The sequence below is a fragment of the Pygoscelis adeliae genome, unplaced genomic scaffold (genome assembly GCF_000699105.1).
Source record: "Pygoscelis adeliae isolate BGI_AS28 unplaced genomic scaffold, ASM69910v1 Scaffold14, whole genome shotgun sequence".
Classification (NCBI taxonomy): domain Eukaryota; kingdom Metazoa; phylum Chordata; class Aves; order Sphenisciformes; family Spheniscidae; genus Pygoscelis; species Pygoscelis adeliae.
The window spans coordinates 421,955-440,420 of record NW_008825109.1 but is presented as its reverse complement, the minus strand read 5'-3'; the positions used below and the strand labels follow the sequence as shown (position 1 = coordinate 440,420).

At 35.6% G+C, this 18,466-nt stretch overlaps 1 protein-coding gene across 7 annotated transcripts in view; it reads right to left on the bottom strand.

Moving 5' to 3' along the window:
- SUPT20H (suppressor of Ty 20 homolog (S. cerevisiae)) overlaps window positions 1–17,302 on the bottom strand; it is a 35,226-nt gene extending 17,924 nt beyond the window's left edge. For 5 of the 7 annotated variants that reach the window (XM_009327705.1, XM_009327708.1, XM_009327709.1 and 2 more), the window contains exons 1-13: window positions 17,202–17,294; window positions 15,941–15,976; window positions 14,759–14,817; window positions 14,609–14,675; window positions 7,518–7,647; window positions 6,741–6,844; window positions 6,051–6,167; window positions 5,866–5,919; window positions 4,831–4,970; window positions 3,386–3,542; window positions 3,242–3,298; window positions 2,127–2,198; window positions 1,018–1,175 (exon numbers count right to left, since the gene is read on the bottom strand). In XM_009327705.1, coding sequence (XP_009325980.1) covers window positions 1,018–1,175; window positions 2,127–2,198; window positions 3,242–3,298; window positions 3,386–3,542; window positions 4,831–4,970; window positions 5,866–5,919; window positions 6,051–6,167; window positions 6,741–6,844; window positions 7,518–7,647; window positions 14,609–14,675; window positions 14,759–14,817; window positions 15,941–15,976; window positions 17,202–17,204 — 1,154 coding nt within the window. In that variant the 5' untranslated portion in view covers window positions 17,205–17,294. Of the gene's footprint in view, window positions 1–1,017; window positions 1,176–2,126; window positions 2,199–3,241; window positions 3,299–3,385; window positions 3,543–4,830; window positions 4,971–5,865; window positions 5,920–6,050; window positions 6,168–6,740; window positions 6,845–7,517; window positions 7,648–14,608; window positions 14,676–14,758; window positions 14,818–15,940; window positions 15,977–17,201 lie in introns of all 7 variants that reach the window. The other 2 variants (XM_009327707.1, XM_009327711.1) reach the window with 1 other exon arrangement.
- Between the last annotated feature and the right edge of the window lie 1,164 nt (window positions 17,303–18,466).

Sequence of the window (18,466 nt, the reverse complement as noted above, 5' to 3'; positions counted from 1 at the left end):
CCGGGCCAGGGAGGGGGGGGAGGGGGTGGGGAATGAGTGAGCAGCTGTGTGGTGCTTAGTTGCCAGCTGGGGTTAAACCACAACAGTATGGAAATAAACAGTAAATAGCTCAGTCTAGGGATAAAACATTCTGAGTATTAAGAAGATTTTAATAAAAATTAGATAGGAATTACATACTAGAGAATAAAAACAATTTTCATTAACAGAACTCAAGTTTGCTCAGGCTCAGGCTCACTGCTCCTTGTCTTACTGAAAGTGATAGGGTCTATTCTGCTGAACAGGTTCCTCCATACAAATAATCTGGTATACACAACAAAAAGAGCCAAGAATAGAGAATCTTCGTAGAACCACAGCCAACAACAGCAGATTCAAAACAATTCAAAATGACGAAGCTTCTTAGGAGCTCATGTTTTTCTTCATTTATTTAGCCTAAATTTCTTTGAGTAAGGGTAAACATAATATAATGAAGTCTTACGTTTTCACAGCATCAGGCAAATTTTGACAACAATCAAAATTACGAGTAACACTGAAAGAGTGCTAGCAATGTCTCACGGTGTCTCCAGAATTTGCATTGTTGAGGGTTTTTTTGGGGTTTTTTTTTGTTTTTACAATATATCTTTAATGTAAAAGAACATGCAGATTTAACATAAAAGTACATTTAAGGTATGATGGTTGCTTGAACGCATTTTGTTTTGGGTTTGTTAAAAAAATTTTAGGTTCATTAGCTGAATTTTTCCAAACAAAACTCTTAAATCACATTTCTAGCTCTAGAGTATTTTTATGACTGAAAATGATAAGTAACATTTGTCTTCCTTCATCTACCAGATCATAGCACAGTTTAAAAGAACGTGTAACTTATTTGTTAAAAAAATTTTAGGTTCATTAGCTGAATTTTTCCAAACAAAACTCTTAAATCACATTTCTAGCTCTAGAGTATTTTTATGACTGAAAATAAGTAACATTTGTCTTCCTTCATCTATCAGATCATAGCACAGTTTAAAAGAACATGTAACTTACTGTGATGGAGTTAATAGGTTGTCATTTTCCTCATCACCTTTGAGTGTCTGAATTTTACCATAGTACAAGGGATTGCCAAGAGACTGAAAAATGGTCAGTTTTGTTTTTTGAAGCTGATTACCAACTTCACATTCAAACACATAATCATCTTTTATTTCCTAAAAGACAGAAGAAAATAACCAAATAAGTCTTAAACAAGTGATAACAGAAACAGCTAGTAAAATATGCCAGTTCTATACAATACAGTAAGAAACACTCTATAAGAAGGGGTGCATTATCTAAAATGAAAGTGATTTGAGAAGAAGTTATCTAAAGGGATGAAAGAAAAAAGTTTATCACCTCTTAAAAATACAAAAATATTGCAAACCCTAAACAATCATGTTAGATATGGAAAGGCAGACTGGATAAACATATATAAAGTTTTAGATACATTATGACAATGCAAAAAAACGTTCTGAGTAAAACATTGGAGATAAAGGTTAAATCCTGTGGGAAAGGATTACTTTTTGTTAATATGAAACTACAAAGACATCATGACAGATGCTGTTAATAAAGATTAATTCTTTGTAATTTCAGAGGCAAGATATTATGAAATGATTTATGGCTAATTATATTAAATGACTACTACTTATCAAATCATGTAATTTGTGCCAAAAATCTTAAGGTTCAACTTAAACATTGCAGAAAGTTTTTTGTAAGAGGTATTTAACATTACTTAATCTCTTTCCACATTTAACTTTTTGATTTTAACAGAAGCTCTTTTCCAACAATCTGAGTATCTGAGTGAAGAAAGCAATTTGTTGAGCAGAGTACCGCTCTCTGTAACTTAATATGCTTTCTTTACTATACAGCAACAGCATGTTACTTGGGAGATTAAAGTTGCTTTTCCTTGTATTTCTGGAAAGCCTGAGGAAATTACAAGACTGATCACATGCATGCTGCATTGTATGAAATTACAAGTATCTGTGGTAATCTTTCTGTCTATATAACACATGGAAGATTAATTAAATTGGGGGAGGGAAGACTATTCCCACATTACTTAGATTTTGTTGAAATAAGAGGCATTTTAACTAGAGACAGAAGTTTGGCCAAAGGTCTGAACTACTCACATGGGCTGGCCAGACAGTTGGTTGTGAGTCATCAGGCTTGATAGACTTTTCCACTTTGGCGTATTTTTCCACCTTAGAGAAAATGGAGATATCAGAAAAGAAAGAACAATAGTCATATTGCGCCAGAGTTAAAGTCAATCTGGCACAGTTTCTTGTTTTTAATAGTGGCTAACATGATAGTCTTTACAAGTGAGTGTGCAAGAAACAGACAAGGATAGCTTGATACTTTGCACAGCGTCCCCCCTTTGTATTATGCATTCAGAAAAAGTGAATTGGAGAACCTTCAGACCTTTACATTTGTTCTGTTACACCATATTTGCTATGTTAAACTTAACAAAAGTGTGAAACATGGCTTAAGGCTACAGGCTGAAATCACTGCCTGCAATGCGGAACGGTTAAGAAATTTCACAATACCAGTAACTCCTAAAGACTCCAATTAGGTCAGGTACAACCCTGTTGAAGTGCAAAGGGAGAGGAGGTTTGTACAAACCTACAGCATAATTTCATGTGTAATGCACACTCTTGCCAGCCCTATTAAGTTCAAAGCTAAAATCTTGTCCAGTCTACTGAGTCCCTTCTGTATGCTAGTAGTATGTATTTTGGCAGTGCCAGAAACTGAGAACGTGAAGTCCCCGAGAGAAGAATGCACACAGAGCGATCAGAAGAATTCCCAACTAGAATTCTTGTATAAAAAAATTAAACGATTGAAAATATTATGTCCCATAGTATCATAACATGTCAAAAAGAGGAGTTTCTACCAAGCTGAGAAGTGACTCATTTTTAAATAATTTCCTTACCTCATTTCTTTTTCTATTTTTTTATATGATCAGACAACTTCAAATAGACGTGCTCATTGAACCCACAGATGAACAATACTAAAGGTCCGTTTTCACTGTTTATCTCATCCAAACTATCACGTTACAATTGCAACGTATTCCAGTATGGTTTAGCTTGTGTTTATACCTTACAGTACAGAAAAATAATTTTAAACGTTAAAGTCACTCCCACTTTTTAAAGATCATTCTTTGATACTGGATACTCTTTAGTCACTTCTTCATTCAACACAATGATCAATACAATTGCTAATAATTGCTAATGGTAACAACTGGACTTACATCCACTTCAGAAGGTGCAGTCAAGTAGCAAGGGTTCTGTTTCCACATATCTACGCACTGGAAGATGAAAAAGCAGTATTAATGTATTAAAATGTTTTAAACAAATAGTTAGAAGTATACCCATCTCTGTCTCAGAACACTTACATTTCCAGCTTTAGAAATTTTGAGGTCATATTGCTGGGCTCCTTTCCTCTCCTTTCTTTTCTGTAAGTAGTCAAGTAGTCTGAGCTGAGGTGGAGTTGAATAGTGAGCTACTTCCTGCTGTCTGTTCAGAGACGACCTTGAGTACCTTTTGAAGCACCTATGGTAAAATGACAGATAAGCTTGTAAAACCATCAAAAGGGAATTCCCCACTGCCTGTGTACAAACACAAAAATATGCAGGGAAATTCTACTTACATTGAGACTAAAAGACAGGTTTTGAAATATTAATTTAAAATTGCTATTCTGGATTACACTGTACAACTCAAACTCTTGATTTCCTGTTTTTTAAAAATACTAGTATTCTGTTCATGTGTTTCAGCACTAAGAATGGGGTCATTTTTGAAATGCATAATTGAAGTACATTGTCAAAATAAGTAACTAACTGAAAAGTTGCCCAGCTTAAAATATTTGCGTATTATCATAGATATCAGTTCTGTCAAAAGATCCGTGTACTGCTTATGTAACGATAAAGTTACAAACACAGTAACTACCCTCCATTCTTTGTCTCATGCCAAACCCATTGGTACATTAATGTTGTTCTGGACATTCATTTAACATCTTTGCCTATTTTTCTAGTGGAAACCTTGTTGACCACCAAGCTCCAGTTTAAAGGACAGCTTGATCAATTTCACTATTTATACTTTTTTGTACAACCAGTGGTAATGTCTATTAGCATAGTATTTCAATGCAAATCTAGTTTTAAATATTTCAATAATTCTGACAGGCCATTAGTACGTTTTCATTCTACAGAGTGAATGCAACTCTTCTAGAAGAACAAATGTGAACCATTTCAAGCTTTTGTGGAAAAAAGTGAACAACCATGCACAGAAGTGAAACAATTTCAACGTTTTGTATACACTGCATTCCACATGACTTTTAAGTTTTCTAAGATTCTAATATGCCTAACACTTCTGTTTAGCCTAAATGTCAAGCATATAAATAATTCCCTTGATTTTCTCATTCAGGGTTAAACTTGTACATAGCTTTTAACAAACCAGAGACCAATATGCAAGATATCCATTTATGTATTTTACACTACTGAGCTGCCATCTGACACAGCTTACATCTGAATTACGCAAAAAAGGACAAAATCAAAACTGCAATAACATATTATGTTAAAAAATAATATACACACGTTCTTTTGATATACAAAAATAAGCATATTACAAGATCCTCTACTAACTGAAATACAGTACAATACTGAGCACTAAAAAATAAGATATAATTTCTTGACTGTTCCTCATATTCCTAATATTTAAGTAGATATTACTCTGAGCACTGCATCTGAGAAGAAATATTTTCACGTAAAGCATTGCTTATATTTTTCTTTGAAACACGTCACAAAATTTCAAAGAAAGTCTCAATACGCTTCACACTGAATACTACCGTTTCATGGGCCGAGTGTTCATCTTCTGCTTGTTGTACAGGAGTCTGTTTGTAGTACAGGTCACTGCTATTGAAGGATCAAGACACAAAGGCTCTGCTGTAGCCAAAATAAGTTGGCTCTCAAGTAGGAGTTTGTCCTCCTGTAATATACACAGCTATTAATAAATGTAAAAATATGAAGAATTTTACACTAATTAAGTTGATATATACCTACGCATATGTGCACATTATCTTAAAGAAAACTGAAAAAATTGTGTATGGATAGTCGACAAAAGAAAATATTTACAGTTAAGTATCACTAACCATTATTATGAGTTACAGAGCTTTGGGTGGGGTTTCCAATAGGAAAACAAATCCTTCTGAAAAGTAGAGGGCACGTTCTGGTTTTTTGTTTTCTTTGTTTTAAACACAGTACTAGTGGTAATGAAATCCATTTTCTGTCAGTGATTCATATTAATGGACTGGCAATCAGTGCCATAAAGATAATCTACCTGGGACTTCAGATTACAATCTGAAATGGATTTGAGCATGATTGTGCCTCTGAAATACAAATGAGCACACTGAGTACACCATGCTATTCAGCAATTAAATAACTATAACTGTACAACCGTAGTTACTTAGGATTCTCTTTACTGTAACAGTATCAATTACAAAATGATGCTAGAGGAGCAATTGTGTCATTAGACTCCAACTGTTGTTCTGGGGATGTATGTTGAAGGTGAATGCAGTAAGGTAAACTAGTTACAGTAACTCCAATACTGTCATTCTGCATTACCAAAAATTAAGGTCTGATTCTACAAAACTTTTCACAAATCCTATTGTTTTCTATGGCATCTTGTGGGAAGATGCTATTAACAAGTTAATTTGGCAGCTTTCTGGAGCGTATCCTATGCAGCACTATGCACATCACTGACAGCTTGAATTAATCAAAACCAATCAGTTTTGTTTATCAGATTTTATTAAACAAATAAATAATTTAAATTAATTTTTTTGTATTTACCACATCACTGTAAAGTTTTAAAATAACTAACCCACCTGTGTCCATTTATGGTTGTCACTTGTTATAGAATGCACATCACAAATTAAAGTCTGAGGAAGAAGACATAATGGTAATTAGCTTTCAACTAAATAATAAGATTTCTTAATGTATGTTCAGCAATAGTTCAAACCCAGCCTAGGAACTACCGTAACAGTGAGGAATGACTTAAAACACTTCTTACCTGCATTGTAGGACGCAAAAGAATGTGCTTGCTTTGGTATGTTGGCGATTTCATGTTACCAGACTGCCTATAGTCACGTATTTCTGCTATGACACATCCACAATGAAAAATATTAACCTAGTTGAAACAAAAAAACCCAACTTGTAAATAAACAAATATTTACCAACCTGCTTCAGCCCCTGCCTCCAAAAAGAAGTTTGTTATATATCATATAATATGTAGTGATACTATGAATAAAACTAATCACTAATTTTGTCAGACCAGTGGTCTTTACTACATACCTAGATGTACCTAAAATACAAGCTTCAAATGCAGTGTTTTCACATGCCAGCAATGTAGTTGTAAGAAACTCCCCTGTTAAATATTTCATAATGACAAAGAACAAAGGATATTTTGCTAGAGCAGAGTTGAAGTTGTTTGGCAGCCTTAACTATAACAATGTCTCTTATATCCCTTTCTCCCCAGTATTTTTTTCCTATAAAATAGGAAATAATAATTTAATAAAATTAAATAAATAATAATATATTTAATAAATAATAAAATATGTATTTGGGGCATTAAATATTACAGTTCCAAATGCACAAGTGTTTTACATCTTGTGGCTGGAATCACCTGTGTGAAGCATTCAAAAAAATCAAGGTCTATCTGGGTACAAAACATAAATTATTTTTGAAGACAAAACTTTCAAACCTGAGATTTTTCTAAAAGATCAACCAAAATAGGCGGTAGCTCCTCTGCATCCAAATATTCAAGCAGCTCTCCTTCCTCATAAGGCAGCCGAATGGTCTCAGAATCTGAATTTAAACAAAACATATTGCTTTTCTTCTGCCTTTCAAGTTCAAACTTTAACAACATGAAATCTAAAAGAAGCTTGCCACAGGAAAAAGCAGGGCCTAGGAAACCTATCCAAACAGGAATTTTTTTTTTTTTTTGCATAGTATTAATTTTTTACATCCATTTCTGTTCCCAGAGCTTAATTTTGCTCTTATTGTGCCTAAAGGCAACATGTCTTTATAGCTCAATGAGATGAAATTTTTGCTCCCAGCTGATATACTGTATGCTTTTATTGCACGTCACAGTACCAGTGGCACGAAGATGCAACTAAACTGGAACACAGATGCTTTTAGTCAGACCTAGATTTAGGAAGCAGTAAAAGAAACAATTTTACAGAAGGAGCCTGAAGCGAGAGAAACTCAGATAAGCAGCTCAGGAAGCTAAGGGGAAATAAAAGAATGGGAGGCTATCGAAAAGACTCATATCTACTGATTTACGCCGCACTGTTAGAGACCGTTTCTGAGCACCTCACAGTTTTGTGCAAATTCTTAGTTCAAGTACAGTTGTGTTGGGGTTTTTTTTTCCACAAGGGATTATGTTAGAAGTGAAACAGTTAAATGTAAGCAACAACACATTCTAACTATTTATAGAGCATTCTGAATATTTTTAAAAATAAATAGCAAAAAATATTACCTGAACCATTTTTTCCCCTGAGCATAAGTGAATAACCCTCATTTCCCGGATAGAGGTTCACTACCAGACATGACAACGTCTCCTGCATAACCAGCTTCTCAAGTAAATTCACATTTCGCCTCAGCTTCTGCTTTAAAAGTAAACATTGCTTATGAACATAATACTATCAAGTAATTAGTAGCAATAAAAATAATTGCTAGAATATGAGTACTATTTAGATTAATGTTGAAGTATATAGCTAAACAAGCCCAGTTAAATTTAATTGGACTGTATTCAGCAGAGTATATTCATTATGTATTATTATACGTACTTATACACAGAGATTTAAAAAAAAAACCACTCATTTAAATAAGAAACCCCCTTGAATTATAAATCCACAGATAACACAGTTAACAAGAATGACCCTACGCTACAATGTTGTAAATCTACAGTGCACTATTATTTGTATCATTTCTACAAGCATCATTTATACCATCATTTACACACTATACATTGTTTGATAACAACAACAAAATATTTAGTACTTTCAAATATTCCTAACAGAAGCAGATATTTCTTTCCAGGATTAAAATATTGAATTACAGCATTTGGAAGCTTTCTTAATTGCATTGCCTTGTCTGTATTTGCTGAAATCTGATCCAGCAGCTGCAGAGACTATTCCCTTTTTTAACTGTAAGAATGATCTTTTCCATGTATAACAGATTTTTAAAGTTAATTCATATGTTTCAAAGACCCCATGTACATCCTACAAATTTAAACATTTTAAAAGCCCCCCGAGAACTTAAAACGATGAATTCTAAACCTCAGATAATTTTACATCTTCTGGTTGGAGGGTAGATTTCACAGCTGAATACCGTGCCTGGGTGGAGGTGTTCACTGGAAATTAGCCCACTACTACTTAGTTGGGTGCATGTGAAATGAGAGTTGGGCAGTCTGAGTGCTAGGATTATCTCTTTTTAAACAAATTTATCTTTGCAGAGATATTGGGAAGATAGAAAGCAGGATCATTACTTCTAGGGGAACTGTTCCTAAGAGAAAAGTACCAAAAACAAAACCCCAAATACCACAGCAATATAATCCAACAGATCATTTTAACAGATACACAGAGAAAAAGGAGGAAAATATTTTTCATCTTCTGCTATGTAGTTTTTGGAACCATCGCCCAAAGTTAACTCTTCTCCATGCATCATGAATGATGGTGACTACATCCTGCTGCCTTTTATAGTTTAGAAACTGTGGAAACTAACACAAAGAAAAGGACAAGTAGCACATAAATCCTGGAGAATCAATTGCGAATGAACTGGAGGAGCAGGGGAGAAAGGGGGAAAACACGTCATGGCAACAGTAAAGGTAGAGGCTACTCAGGAAAGCCAGTTCCTCATATAGGACTCTGGTGATGCAGCCTATTGCGCAAAATTTTCTTCAGTTAAAACTCCTGTTAACCACCCTCCACATCTACCCCAGAACAAGAGATTGTACATGTGCTGCTTCAATTTTCAGACACATTGCCGAGTAGGGGATATAGCTAGATATTGGGCTTTCACTTCAACACAGTATGAAGTAGCCTGGGGTACAGTAATTGCCACTGGAGAGCGAAGTCAACACTCAACTAGTCTGACATCTTTGCTCTTAAGAATTGAGAGTCATCTTTTGATGGAAAAGTTCTTTTTCAGTGTTGGATAGATTAATACTTTCATATTTAGTTATGCAATGGCATTAGGAGGACAGAAAGGAATATGAGAATTCTGTAGGAGTTGATTTAAGAAAGGATCATCAGACCATGTAAGAGAGGTTAAGAAGAAACTAATTATTTATGCTAAAGTTATATTTAAAAATAAGAAAGAAAGCAATCAAAAAATAAAAAGAACTCCATTCCTTTATCATTGGGACAGAATTAATACTGCTTCTAGAAGTTGTTACTAATAATACTGTTAGCATTTCTAATTCAACTTTACTATTTTCATGAGCTGAAGAAAAAGGTTCATTCAATTAAGGGCATTATTCCATCCAAAATACAGGCACTGTATAAATTTATACTAACTAGTAACCACTCATAGAATTTCTAAATAAACAATTCATCTTTTTTCCCCAGAAATTTGTCTATGCATGCAAGAAATAGCCATGAGATTTATTTTTATGGAAGGCCTCTGCTCCTTAAACACCTCCTAAGTAAAATACATAATGGTAACTCAATTGTAAATGCAATTAAATTGAGTTAATCGCATCACTCTGATGTAAATTTATTCAGCGAATGACATGTTAGTTTTATTTTTTTAATTTTTAGGTTTTGTTCAATAATAGTTGGGCAGTTATGGCTTGGGTTTTTTTTGCTTGTTTCATTATTTTGGGGGTTAGGATGTTGAAGGGGGAAGACAGAGGAGAGGACAGTAACACAGGCCTAAGAACATTTTTGACACTGCATTCATATGACCTGAACTTCTTAAGACATATTCTAAGCACATTTTAAAATATAAAGCCTCTAAGACATTTGTGATGGTGTGCTCCCCCGCCCAACCTGACCGTTATCTCCTGTAATCCTGCTCAAGCAGTAACTACTAGGGGCAGTTGTAATGGATGCTTTGGTCCAGCTCAAAGTGGATTCGAGAGCCAGATAACAACACAATAACCAAGGGCTACTGTGAGAAATGCACCCACCTAACCACAGTGATTGGCATGCAAATATGACTATGAGTCAATCATCTTACCCCTATAAATCGTGAGCAGCCCAAGAGCCCTTTGAGCTCTCCTGCACGGCAGCGGGCTGCACAACAGGATCTCCCCTTAAGTAGGGACGCCTCTCAAGGTCACTCCTCGAGGTTGAGAGATTCCTTGCCATGACAGATCCTCGGTAAGTGACTAACAGCACGTTAAACTTTGAAATCTTAGCTAAGTGATATGAAGGATTAATTGCGTATATATAATCCTTTAGACATAAACCGTTGACTAAGTCTGGGACTAGGTTTGGATCCAGCCGCACCTAGACTCCTCTCTGAGAAGGAGTTTAGAAAGCAAGGGGGTCCTTTCTGAATCTCATGGCTCAACAGGAGGGTCTCCCTGACAGTTTTGTCTGACCCTGTCCTCTATGCAGTAAATAATCAAGTGTACCTTGCCATCGAATCTTGTTAAATCACTGTTGCATGTACCATTGAACTTTGTTAACTCACTGTTTTCTATCAATAAAGTGTATACTTGCTTCTGTCTTACGAGTGAAGTGCAGTCTCACTCCATCCACGACAACATTGAAGTAAATTAGCATTATAAGTACAAACATTTCAATAAGTAGGTAAAGTTACATTTCACTAAGCATGAAAATTTTTTATGACTACAAAAATCAGCTTTCTCCTTTGAGCTGGCTATTGGAGATACTAGCTCAGAGCTGATATTAAGCATTAGGTCTTGTCTGGAAAGGTTTTAAAGATCAAGGAGTGGCCTGAGGTGTATTACATTTCTTAAGTGTTCATCGCAGTATATTGCGATTTTTTTTTGTTCAGATACAAAGCAACCAGGCCAGTTATACTGCTCTGTTACATCAGCTAAAACTCCTAACCTTCTCTGACTTCATCCACAGAAAAGCGGCACTCCTCCCTCCTGAACACGCACCACAGTGAGTGAGTGATGGCTGGGAAGCAGCACAGAGAAGGCAAAGGTGACTTCTGATGACTACCACTGAATCAAGAATACAGAGTACTCCTGCCTAACAAGACTGAAGTAGTGATTTTACGCTATGTTTGTTACTCTTCCGTCCCTGGCTATGAGTGAAATGTTAATTTTAATACCTACTCCTCCAACGGTGCACTGGTGTTACACAAAATTATGATCTTTATCATGACTGCTTTTCTTGTCCCTCGCTGTAGCATCTTAAATCGGTATTCCCACTTACCTTTATGACTGCAAAGTTGGTCAAAAAACATAAAACAAACAGATCACCTCCACAAAAAAATGCTCTTGTAGCTATTTACTATATCTCTGTGAAACAGAAATCTAAAACACCCACCCCAGGTTCTTCCCTTGACTTTGGACATGTTTCATTAATCCCAGCACCGCTTTATGAATGTACAGAAGATGCACCTTGGAATGTACAATTTTGTCTCAACCTCATCAGAACTATTAACTATTTGAAAATTAACTTCATGAACAATGCTAAGCATTGCTTTTTCTGCTTCCTGAAAGAACAAAGTGGAGTTTTGTACATATTGACTGAAAAATAAAACCCAACTTGATAAAACAACTTGAGGAAGCATCATTTTTTGGTTACAAAATACAAGGAATAAATATAAGCCTAAAGATGTTTGTGACCTAGCTGAACCAAAATCAGATCCTAAGAGAAGACTGCAACTCGTAACTAAGTATGCTTCCACTAGGATGTAACTGGCTGTGTCAATCTTTAGGCTGCCATTCCAATAGAGACTAGTATTAATGCAGCTCAAAGGGCCATGCAGCCTCTGTAGTGGAGGCAAGAAAACATTTGGTTCGTAAGTAACACCTAAGGTAAGTTTTTGCAGATCAAACTTCAGGAATACTGTGGTCTGAACAAAGTCTGTTTTGTCAATTGTTTCCTCACCTTACACACACGTTAGTTATATTGTCTTCAAGAACAGAAAGATGCATGCAAGATGATGTTTTATACAATTTCCCAAATACATCCAACCCTGCATGTCATTCATCACCATCAGAGATTAATCAAGGACAAAAAAAATCCCACCAAAACAAACAAAAAAAACCCCCACTGTTATCTGGCACCATTTGGTTTATTCATGTAACATAATTACTCATTCCCCACAGCTACCAGCATACGTCTTAGAAGCACTTTTACAGCAAAGTAGCAGATATGTGCGTTACTATTTTTGCACTAGTCCAATGTGAAACTCAAGTGACTTTCATTAATGAAAGTTTCAGAACAGTGTTACTCTGAGATGTTTTCATGCTTGCACACTGACGCTGCCATGCACAGCTGTCAGAAGGCACCAACTGAGAACAGGCGACTGATGAGTGATTTTTAATTTTTTTGTTTGGTGGGTTTTTTTTGTAGTGGAGCCCCTCAGATTTACCTGCCTAGCGTAGATCCTTCCAGCCGACAGATCAGGTCTGTTTCCACGTTTGTGTTTCAGACTGCTTCCAAAATTATTGATTATTGTTTTGATTTTTATTTCTTTTAACTTCTAGGTACAGGAATGCTGCAAACTAGAGTCCAAATGAAACAAATTGCTCTAGCTAATCACCTCAACATAGTTAGTTCTCTCTTTAGTGTGCATATGCACAAATAGAAGAGATGCTGAGAAGTAACAAAGAGGATGAATAATTAGTCCTTTGTGAATAATTGTGGAAAATCTGGTCTTCCCTATGAACACCAAGAACAAGGATATGAGTGACCAAGTGAACTGCAGGGTAGAAAATAGGAACATGGGAGAGATGCAGTATTACAAGAGCTAAGATAAAGGGAGAAAGTTAAGACTGAAAAATAATATTCAGTGTTAATTTAAAAATTGCTTCTGAGTGAACAACATAATTACAACTTGTACCATCAAAATGGTACAATACCAGAATAGAAACTGACAATTCTGTACACTAAAACCTTTAACCTACATTCAAGTCATTGGCCAAACTCTACTCATAATACTATTTCCTTCTTGAGTTTTATTGTGCAAATTAAGAGACAAATAAGCAGTCCTATGCTCATGGATGAAGTTTCACAATAGCATTATCTTCTAACCTTTGCACCTCGATCTTTGAGCTTCTCATTTTCAATAATTACAATCCATAACATAAGACCAAGATATCTATTAACTATCCACATCTTCGTTCAGTGAATAAGGGCTCTAAATACAAATTTCTTCTATCCCAATAAGCTTCCAATTCTTCAGTAAAGAAGAACTTAAATTTTTACTCAAATCTAGATCAGCAATAATCTACTTCATCTACTGTGATGTTATAACTCTCTTCACTACTTTAATTTTACTATAGTTGGGTAAGTTTCCCGAGTGCCTTCTAGTTTAGCAACAACTATCACACTGAAATCCTACTTTTTTTCCAGATTCCAGTCTAGCAAGCCTGATCTTCTCCCTGCTGCTCAAATATCTTGTTACTCATTCAAAGCTATTGATGTTTTAATCTTTTCAAGTCTGTAATTTGCTTAACACCTTACTCACGTTTGATTTGAATCAGGATCATATGCTAAATAAAACCAACTACATCAGAATCACCAAAAAGAATTACAGGTGCTCAGTAACTAATATCTCATTCCCATTTGTCTTCTCGTAGGTTTTTACTTCCGCGGGAAGCAGCAATACAGCAGATTCCACACTTCTCATGCCATTTGATATTCACAGTTTAGCAAAGTAGCTTGTGCCTTTTACACCTTAGATTTATTGTTGCTAAGCCTGTCTGAGTTTCTTTGTTAACATCATGAAAAAATTTCACAAAACGCCTTAGCAGTTCATCAGTTACCCAAGAAATAAATCTGAATTTACAGCAAAGCCCAGATTCTAAAAAATTCTCCACATTTTTTCCTATGGCAGTCATGCTAAGCAATTGATTCTGAAACAGTGATGCTGACAACAATGCCTGTGGCATTGACACTGGCCCTGAACTTGACAACTGACTTCAGTGATGCAGGATTAAGTCAGAATGAACAGGTCATTCAAGCCAGTCTAGGCCTTACTAGTCATATTATATCACTCAGTTATTTTAATAGTACTGTTAGCTAATAAACTTGTTAGATACACCTCTGCATTCTAGACCATTCTTTTGAAGTTCTCTCTTTTCGTATATAGAAAAGCATCTCAAGAGAAGTCTTTACAATCCTCTGCCAGCATTCTACCTTATTACCTTTAAAAAGAGATTTAGGGTTACCAGGTAGCCATTGGCCCTCCCATCATCTTGTTTTTATTTCAAACTGAACTGAGATGATACTATTAAATTACACAGTTTAGTCCATAAAAGTCATAACAATTGTTTCTCCTGTAGTGTTAGCCTTAAGTAACTACCAGAACTTCTTCTTTTTTTTAACAAAGGAATTAAATGAAATAGAAAAGTATTTTCTGAACTTGGCTGTTCAGACAGCAATGAAAAGCTTCTCAGCAATTTCCACTTACCTTTATCTCAGGCTCTTTTTCACATTCTTCTATATATAAATCATAGAGTTTTTGAAATACGGATTTTCTGAAATTAAAAAAGCTTAAAATGTAACCAAAATTAAATCAAAGAAATGTTATTTAAAAGCTAAATACTGAAACTCTTACTACCTTCCACTGGATAAATACTTTCTTTTGGGAGGTCTCCAACGGGCACTTTCAATGATATACTAGAAGAGAAAAGTAAACAAAAAATTAACATATATATTACAAAGAAATTTAATTCTAGCTACCAGGCAACTTTAGATCATTACCAGACAGTGTTCTATGGATACAGAAAGTAATTAAGGGTTATGGTACATGACTGTTTCAAAAGCGTACTAAACACGATCTGGTGTATGTTACAGTCATCAACAAGGACATATCTCAATTTAGCGGCGAAATACAGCATTTCGTGGCTATGGCATGAGTTGCACAAAGTCTTGATTTTACATTCATGTTTTGTAATTACAGTAGTAAATAACACTACTGCAGTTAACATGGTAACATACTGAAATTAACATGCTAAGATACAATCAAATTCACACATACTTGCTCGACAATATTTACAAATCAAGTAGTCCTCAACACAACCAACTTCAGGAAGTTTAATTTTCCCCTTTTTTCTTGCATTTACACTAGTTTTCTCTGTAGAGCTGTGTATTATAAATACAATTTGTGTACATTAAATATTTGCATTAAAAAAGAATAAAGATATCATCCTACATTAAATGTAGCTTATATTCTAATAAGATTTTTCCAAGTCTCTATTGTTCATCTGAAGTATTTTGATTTACACCTTAGTTCAGAATTTCAATGGAGAGGTCCTCCCACAGAAACATGTATTTCCCATAATAGGGTTCAATGTAATCATTATATCAGATGTCAGCATGAAAGACCATGAATGTGAAGGCACTTGCCTCTTCGTTCTAACTGGGCTACCCTTAAAAACATAAACAGGATCTTGCCATCTATTTCTGCCAGCTGTCTCTGGATCACCACTGTACAGCTCCACTTATTCCACAGCACACAGATTTGCTGGTTTAAAAGGAGAAAACTGAATTCCTACATAGGCTATCATCATTGCACCTGCTGATGTTCTCAGTACAACGGGTAAGAGACAAATGTGACATAGCAATTTTAGTGAGAATTTTGCAAAACCAGTGTTACACGTATGAGTGATTATCTATACACACACATATATTTACATAACATGCTCCTTCACCATTTTTCAGAAGAAATATAAAAATACAAGTTATTTTTTAACTGAGACCAATATATTATGTGCAAACAAATAATGCAGCTACTCCTTACCTCTGCACGATCCAATGCCAGTTCTAAAGCTTGTTGCTGCAAGAATTACAAAGGTTTTTTTTAGGAAGTCCATTAATTGTTTAAACATCCTCATACATAAAAAACACTACAAAAACTCTACTACTACTGATATGAATTTATAGTTAGAAGATGGGCTCAAACATTCTTTGGCACATACTAAACTTGGCAGCTGAAACCTCATGTAACTGCGTCAACAGTAATTAATCCCACTATCAAGGGTCTACACTTGCAAGGTTTTGACTAAATTATGAAGTCTTAGAACGATGAAAGGCAATTAGAATTAAAAGTAGGAATAGAAATTACACCTAATAAAATAACAAATATTAACCAAAACAATTAGAGATGACAAGTAGAAAATCTAGCCTACGCTATTCAAAAAATAGAGAAGTGTTTTGGAGCATCTTCCACTCTTCAGTAAAGCTTAGAAACACTTGTAATAGGTACTCCTTCCCACATAGATATTTGTGTGTTTTCCTCAGTTTAACCCATCCCTATCAGCTGTTTGTGAAAGCAAATACCTTTACTCGAACCTCAAGGAACAAAAGGCATATGAGCCACGTCCAGTACATGGCAATACTAGTTGTTTCATACATTAAATAGAATGCAGGGGAGAAAAGCATACTACAGTAACAACATAGAAATATACAGCAAAAATATTCGGGCTTTTTACCATTCACCTACAGTGCCTCTAATACAAAATTTGTTACCTGTTCTTGAATAAAATGCACTTGACATGCTATAACTCATTAGAACCTGCCACTGCAGAACATTAAAATTTTAAAGTGTTTAGGTGTTTATATTCATATGTCAAATATTCATGCTTTCTATATAGGTCTAGTGGATAATTGCATGATTTCAGACATTCAGTTCACTGACCGATTGACAGTAGGTAAAAATCCATGGCAATATTGTCACCTGTAACTAAAAGAATACTATGTGGAGGCAGGATTTATACTTCGTACTCAACTGTCTAACACCAGTCATGACTGAAAGCACACTACTAGCTTTATATGATAATTCCTATGATGCACCGGCCAGTGACTAAGTGTTTAGAAGTATTTACAAGCTACGAAGGAAGACATCCCTGAAAAAAGAAATATCACAACTCAGGAGTGACAAGCAAAATTTTTTTTTTTTTTTAAGAAAATGGGAAACATTAATGGCATTCTCCTCATCAGCCAGACAGCTAGCAGTCTAGAGTGAAAAGATCTGAAAATATATTACCTGAATCATAACTTACCATTGTAGTTGAAGCCAGGTGACCAAATGGCAAAAGAAGTACTTAAGAAGTTTGGTGCAGTAGGCAGAGAATCATATTTTATGGTCACACTTGGGGTACTGAAAAAAAAAATCAAGGAGAAAAAATAACACTAAAAACCTAAATAAGCATTTTATTTAAATACAACATTTTCAGTGGTTAATTGTACTTAAATTTAATTTGCATAGTATCCTTTCCTCCAAAAGTAGAAACAAAAAAGTTCCATTCAGTGTTAAGTGCAGAGGTTCCTATTCTAATGACTACTACTTTGTACAATCATTTTACATTAGTTATATTAAGTAGTAACATAACAATAAGCATATAATTGAAATCATATAGCCAAGTACTCTTCTCTATTGCAGCAGTATACCTAGACACCCCAAACATCACATCCACAGAAGGCTAGAATATTTAATGACAAGCAGCCAGAACATTTAGTATACCCTATTAGGTTGTTTTGCTTTTATGAAGGTATTATTCCACAGACGACAATTCCACTAGCAGTGCCTTCTAGCACTATTTTGAGATGTTAGTTTAATACTGACTCACAGTAGGCTGTCAATTATGAAGTGAATAAAATTTGCACAGCACTAGCATGCTCCTTAGATGTCCTTGCCCTCAGATACTATGTCCCTATGCCATTTCATTTTTAAATTCAGCTAGATAGTTGTATGAAAAGAAACCCTAGCTCAAAACCCCCAATCTTTAAATCCTGTCCTTAGTGTCATTCCCAATGAGATGTGAAAATTCAAGTCAATTTTGCTTTCATATTTGAAAACTGCAGTGCCTCACTATACTTGAAACATTCACTTAAGAAATTCCACCACACATAATTTTAATTTGTGAAAATACTTCTGTTGCAGCTACATTCCACATCAGCCATGGCTTTAGCAAACACCTTCCTAGATCTCAGATGACATATGCCTGCTACCTCACACCTCCCTAAACCTTACTCAGCTGTTTCAGTGTGGAAACAATTTCAACAGAAAAAAAGCCACAGTGACTCAGAGCTCCCCGCACGGCTGAAACCTGCTGGCTTCTGGCAGATAGTGAGGTGGTGGGCGAAAAGGAGCCTGCACAGGATGGCCCAGGGGGGCGTCCATCCGTGCCACCCTACAGGCAAGCTGCTTTCCGAGCAGCCTCTCCGCCCCCGCCCCGGTTCACGCTGAAGCCAGGTCCTAGAGCGGGAGACCGAGAGAGCACCGAGCCCGACCGCGAGCGAGGTGCAGGTGCAAGCCCCGCGAGGG